Source organism: Bos javanicus, chromosome 7, assembly GCF_032452875.1.
Source record: "Bos javanicus breed banteng chromosome 7, ARS-OSU_banteng_1.0, whole genome shotgun sequence".
Classification (NCBI taxonomy): domain Eukaryota; kingdom Metazoa; phylum Chordata; class Mammalia; order Artiodactyla; family Bovidae; genus Bos; species Bos javanicus.
In genome coordinates, this window is record NC_083874.1 from 1450427 (window position 1) to 1456426 (window position 6000).

The window sequence follows — 6000 nt, forward strand, 5'->3', positions numbered from 1 at the left end:
CAGATAGGTCTCAGGATGGAGAGCAAGTGTGACAGTCTCCTGGGAAGCCTTCAGAACACACAGACCCCTCATGCCCTACCCAAAACCCACTTAACGAATCAAGGGACCTGGAACTCCTCACTGTTTTAAAGTCTCCTACCTGAACGTAGACGTGGTTTTGTGACTTCCCAAGTTATCTTGTTCATTCTTTCAAAAGAAAACTTTTTTATTCAGGATAATCCGTTTTAATAGTTTCCATCTACCAAAATATATACCCTCCCACAAAAAAAAAATTAAAATCAAATAAAAACCAACCTTTCGTTGGTGATTCTGATGTTCAGTGGACTTGAGAACCACTGTCCATTTACTATCTTCCAAAGAAAAATTTTCTGTGGGCCTCTAAGTAACAACCCGTTAGTTGGGATTACTTAAAATCCTACTACGTCTTCACTATGTCTTGAGTGAGTGGCAGAGTTTAGGAATAACCTATCTCCCAATTATTTCATCACTACTCCACTGTTAACCTCCTTGCTGCTGCTGCTAAGTCACTTCAGTCGTGTCTGACTCTGTGCGACCCCATAGACGGCAGCCCACCAGGCTCCCCCATCCCTGGGATTCTCCAGGCAAGAACACTGGAGTGGGTTGCCATTTCCTTCTCCAATGCATGATAGTGAAAAGTGAAAGGGAAGTCGCTCAGTCGTGTCCGACTCTTCACAACCCCATGGACTGTAGCCCACCAGGCTCCTCCGTCCATGGAATTTTCCAGGCAAGAGTACTAGAGTGGGTTGTCATGTCTTTCTCCAGTTACCCTCCTTAGAAAGCATTAAATATAGCAATTGTTTTTCCTCACTCACTCAAGAGTCTTTAACTCCAATACAGAAACCATGTGAGATCTGAGCTATTTCATGTAGCAGCAATGCCAAGATGTCACTGCTACTTCAAAGCTGCTTCGTCAGCAGAAATGACCTCAGGTTGGAAGCAATGGCAGTCATGCTCTGTGAGCCACAGGGCGGGTGGTGGGTGAGCTTGGGGACCCTGCTACAGCATTCTTTCAGACACTGGACACAACTTTTGGACAGACCAGGTAGACACTTCCCGCCACTGCAGTCACAAAGATGATATCATGGATCCATCGTAAGTCACCTTCATCAGCTGATTCTTATGGCCACAACCCAGCAAGTGCTTTCTGAAGTTTTAGAGGTTTTAGCCTTGGGCCAGGTCACACTATGAAGGTGCACAGCTCACCCACCCAGACACCTACCCTGGGCCTGCACACTGGGAATCCAGCAGCGGACACGAGAACCTCCCTCCCTTACTCCTTTCTCTCTGGCACTGGCACAAGCCCAGTTCTTAGGAAGCACCAGGCAAGGTTGGAGGTTGCAAAAAAGGGAAGAAAAGCAATATGGCCATCTCAGTTAACTACTCACTTAAGTCCTTACAGAAACCCCAAGGCTCAAGTAAGGAGAAATACAGACTGGTCTTCTCCCAAAGGACAAGCAGGAAGAAGATGAAGGGCAGCCTTTAAACTGAGCCCGGTCACCCTCCCTAGTGGGATTACCCAACCAAATTCTGGCTGATTCTTGGCTGATTCCACTTCACTCTGTGTGGAAAGCTGAAGAATTTGTCAGGGAGTTCAACCTCAAGTGGCCTGTGGTGCAGCACTTGGTCAAGACTGATTGATCTGAAGCAACGAATCCTTACTGGTCTCAAAGACACATCAGCTGCCCCTCCTCTGCAGTATCCCAACTGAAAGCCACAGAATAGCCGCCTGCACTCTGGTTACCAAATGCTCTGCTGATGTCAAAGGAGGGGCACTTACCCAGAGGGCTGAGGGCAGCCGCCACACTCTCCCCTACGTTCTTGAGGAAATTCACACTGGGATCTTCCGATGGACCAGAGGCTTTGGTTTCAAAAAACAAAGATACTTTTAATTCAAAGCATCTCTCTCAATGACTGAAACCTGTCACAGTCCTGTCTGTCCCAGAAGCCCTACTCCCGGGGCCTGGTCCCAGCAGCCTATACTCTATTGCTTCCCTCTCTCCCCCTCTCTAGGCCACCTCCTGGGCCCCTTTGTCTTTCACACCACTCCCCCTTCATCTACATTCCTGGTGCCTAGAAACTCTGTACACACAGTATAAAGTATTATTTACCCCTCCCCCCAAAAAAGTATTATTTACTCAAATCAAACAAATACCCTCATCTTTGTCCCTAAAGACAAGGTAAATCAAAGGACGTGGTAATAAAATCAGAATAAAACTAGAATCTAAAAGTTCAGAATGCAAGCTATGTGTAAATTTTTAACTTGGGAACTGTTTTACAAGACTTGAGCAGATCTGGCTCTGACTTTCCGAACAACTAGCATGAAGAAGAAGAGAGCAGACTGTGGAGACACAGGTGCTGGAGGGACCTCCCGAATCTCCATGTGAGGGCCACCAGGGCAGGTGCGTTAGTGGCTTTGAGCACCGAGGCACCTAGTTTTCCCAGATGTACAATGGAGATGATGCTTGCACTTTGCAGGATTTTATGAGGATTAAATGCACGAATGGCCACGAAGTGCCTAGGCCAGCCACAGGCATGCAGGATTTCAGGACACAGGGAAAGCCCTCCAGCTCTGCTGGCCCTCACATCTCACCCTTCAGAGGCCAGCAGACACAATCCTCACCTGATTCCGTGGCAGGGCCAGGGTGGGCATCCCCTGCCTGAGGAGGATGTGGGCTCCAGTTCCCCGGTGTGCCCATCTCCCAGGCAGGCCACCCAAAGTGCCCATGTTTCAGCTTCCGGAGCCAGCGGCTGTGAGAGAAGCCCTAGGAAGGGGCAGGCAGAGGGGTAAGGTGGTGCCAGTCAGGAGGCTCCTGCTACCCGGCACCCACCCACAGGGAGGCCCCACTCACCTCAGAGAAGTGCCCAATGGGGCTGGGGAAGGCCAGCTTGCCGTGTTCCCGGTGCAGGCCCTTGCCCTCGCAGGCGGAGCACAGGTCGTAGTCAGGGCAGACGCTGCACTTGTAGCGCGTCCCCACCACGGGCCCGTTACAGCCGTCACAGATCACATTGGGGTGCACCATGTTTCTGGGCACCTCCTGGGCACACGAGGGGCGCTGATCCCTCCGACACTCCTTCTTCTCTGCAGGCAGGGTGGAGAGCCGAGACTCTCGGTGAGCCGCGAAGAATCGCACTCGGGGCCATCGGTCAGAAGGCCCACAGTGCCACCCTTCAGACACTGAACCCACCCGGAATTCAGGTGCTCAACTGACGGTAACAAAGCAGCTTCAGAACCTGCTAAGAGGCTCCAATCCCTGCACCTGTGACCTGGGGACGTGTGGCCCAGGCAGGAGCAACGCACCAGAGAGCTGTGTCTGTATGGCTATGGTCTTGGCCCGCACTAGACTAAACCCCAAAGCTGCCCTGGCCCATGATCGCAATCAAGAGGGAACCCCCCTCAAGAAAAGAGTGAACCCAGAGACCCTCCAACCTCACCCCCTGTGGTGGACACAGACTCCTTTCTCAGGTCAAGCAGAGTAATGACTGTGGTCCTGTCTTAAAGAACCCCAGTCTCCTCACCCCTTCTTTGGAGGAACTTCTCCATAACCTCAAGCCAGCTGCACTCAGCAGGGAGCACTAGGCTTTAGGCAGCACCCCAGAGCAGCCCCTTACCTTTAATGTAAATGCGGAAGATGTCATCCTTCACATATGACATCGCCATCGTCAGCTCCTCGTCACTGGAAAAGGCAACCAAGTCCCCATCCTCATCTAGATTGTTTAAAAGACAGAACGTGAGCCCCAGCATGTCTCAGCTGGACACAAGCTGCTGAAAAGGGCTGAGGCTGGTGCTGAAGGGCCCTTGCAAGGCTATAAACCGAAGCCCACCTGTCTGGCCCAGAGAGAAGCAGGGCTGAGGACAGACCACCCACGCACTCTGCCACTGCCGGGAGGGCAGGGGCTCCAGCCCGGGCCCCAGACACGCGCCAGCAGCAGTGTGCAGTGGCAGCCCCTGCCCACTATGCCCTGCCTCTGGGCCAGCTGCCCCATCAGAAGGCTGCTATCTCTGTGCACATCCAGCCAGACCAGTCCCCATGTCAACGTGGAGATCCCCACCTAAGACCTGCTCCCCTTGGACCGCTTGTGGCTTAGAAGACTAAAGCAGAATACATCTGCCTGCTTCCGCCCCCAACAAAGTTAAAATTAGGTATTAGTATGTAGTCTCCAATTTTTAGATGTTGGCGCAAATGGTTTAAAACACCACCATGCAGGACAAACCACACCATACATCTGCAGGCTAGATCAGGTCTGTGGGTCACCAGATGCAACATCTACCATAAAAACAGTGGCTGAATCAAAAGTCAGAAACAACTCAAATGTCCATCAACTAATGAACAGCTAAACAAAATGTGCTGTATCCATAAAATTGAATGTTATTCAGCCACAAAAAGGAATGAAATACTGATACATGCTGAACATATGTGAACCGTAAAAACATGCCAAATAAAAGAAACCTACATATTTTTATATGAACTGCCCAGAACAAGGGAATCCATAAAGTAGGTTAGTGGTATCTGACGGCTGGAAGCATGGGATGGGAGGATAGCTAAAGGGTACAGAGTTTCTTCAGAAGGTGATGGAAAGATTCCCAGATGACTGTGATAATGGCTGCAGAAATCCGTGAAAATGGTAAAAACTGTACACTTTAAATGGACGAATTCCATGGGGTGGTAGCTCAATAAAATCTTTAATTTTTAAACAAGTTGAAAAAAAAAAGTTGGGAGCCTGGCAGTAGTCCAGAGGAAGGTCCTAGTACCGCCCCACGTACACGGGCCCGCCTCCCTCCCAGCACAACAACCTCCCCTAACCCCACACCCAGCAGCCAGCTTCTCACCCGCGCAGCTAGAAACAGCTGCCTCCCGGGCTCTGTCCCTACACCATTACTTCTAAAAACGTTTTCTCTTGTGCCTCTCATCACTGCCAGTGAGATAACGTCTGGATTCCGCCTAGCCCTAGGTGTTCGTGAGGCCGCCCGACCTGTGCCAGCCGCCCGCGAGTTGCGGGCCAGGCCGCACCACCGAGCGCCTAGCCTCCCGGGGCGTTTAACGGCGTCACCGCTCTCCCCGCCGGCCCTTCCGCGTCTGCCCGCCCCGGCTCTTCCGGGTTCTCTCCACAACCCCACCTGGCGCTGGCAGACCCGGACTGCGGCACCCAGGAGTCGGTGTAACCCGAGAGGCGCTGGGGGAGCAGGTGAGGACGCCCTGCGTCCTCGCCAAAATCTGCACTATCACCGCGGGGAGGAGGAGGCCTCTCACGCCGCCAGGCCTGAGACTCGCCGGGAGGGCCTGGCGGCGCCAGACACCCGCCTCAAGGGCTGGCTGCGGCCACCGCTCCTCGTTACCAGGGCGGCACCAGGACCGAGCTAGGGGCCCACGCGGGCCGCCGTCCACCCGGAGAGCTGCGAGAGAAAATTCCCGCGGGCGCCGCCAAGGCCGAGGCGAAGGGGCCGTTGACCCGCCCGGCAGGGCAGGGCTGCGTCACGTCCCCGCACCGCTCCCGAGGGCGCCGGGCCCGCTCACCGCGGTAGTGCGCCTGAAAGCCGCCGGGCCGGAGCACAGGAAAGAGCGCAGCCACCCGGCTCAGCAGCCGCTCACAGGGCCGGGGGCCAGGCGCGGCCTCGGCTTCGGCCTCGGGCTCCGGGCTAAAGCAGAAGCTGAAGCGGCGGATCTCGCGGGCTGCGTCCTCCTTGCCCAGAAGGTAGGCCTTCACCGTGAGCGACGCCATCACCGCCACTCGAGGAGCTGGAACACAGCTGGGCAATAGCGGGCGGAGGCGCGCGGCTTTTGTAGAGACGAGGGAAGCCGCGCCCCCCCCGGCGCTTTCTGGGGGCGGGGCCTCAGCGCCCGGCCGGGGCTCGCGAGCCGCCCTCCGGGAGCCCTAGGCTCACTGCCCCCTCATTGCCGCCCCCTTTCCTCACTGCCCCTAATGCACCAGGCACCCCAAGAGGCCAGCCCCCTACTCCGACGTCAAAGATCTTTAGCCAGC

At 54.4% G+C, this 6000-nt stretch overlaps 1 protein-coding gene across 1 annotated transcript in view; it reads right to left on the minus strand.

Moving 5' to 3' along the window:
• Window positions 1-5785, minus strand: part of SQSTM1 (sequestosome 1) — an 11504-nt gene extending 5719 nt beyond the window's left edge. Inside the window, exons 1-5 of the mRNA XM_061421292.1 lie at window positions 5535-5785; window positions 3631-3726; window positions 2871-3100; window positions 2642-2783; window positions 1799-1879 (exon numbers count right to left, since the gene is read on the minus strand). Coding sequence (XP_061277276.1) covers window positions 1799-1879; window positions 2642-2783; window positions 2871-3100; window positions 3631-3726; window positions 5535-5739 — 754 coding nt within the window. The 5' untranslated portion in view covers window positions 5740-5785. The remainder of the gene's footprint in view (window positions 1-1798; window positions 1880-2641; window positions 2784-2870; window positions 3101-3630; window positions 3727-5534) is intronic.
• Between the last annotated feature and the right edge of the window lie 215 nt (window positions 5786-6000).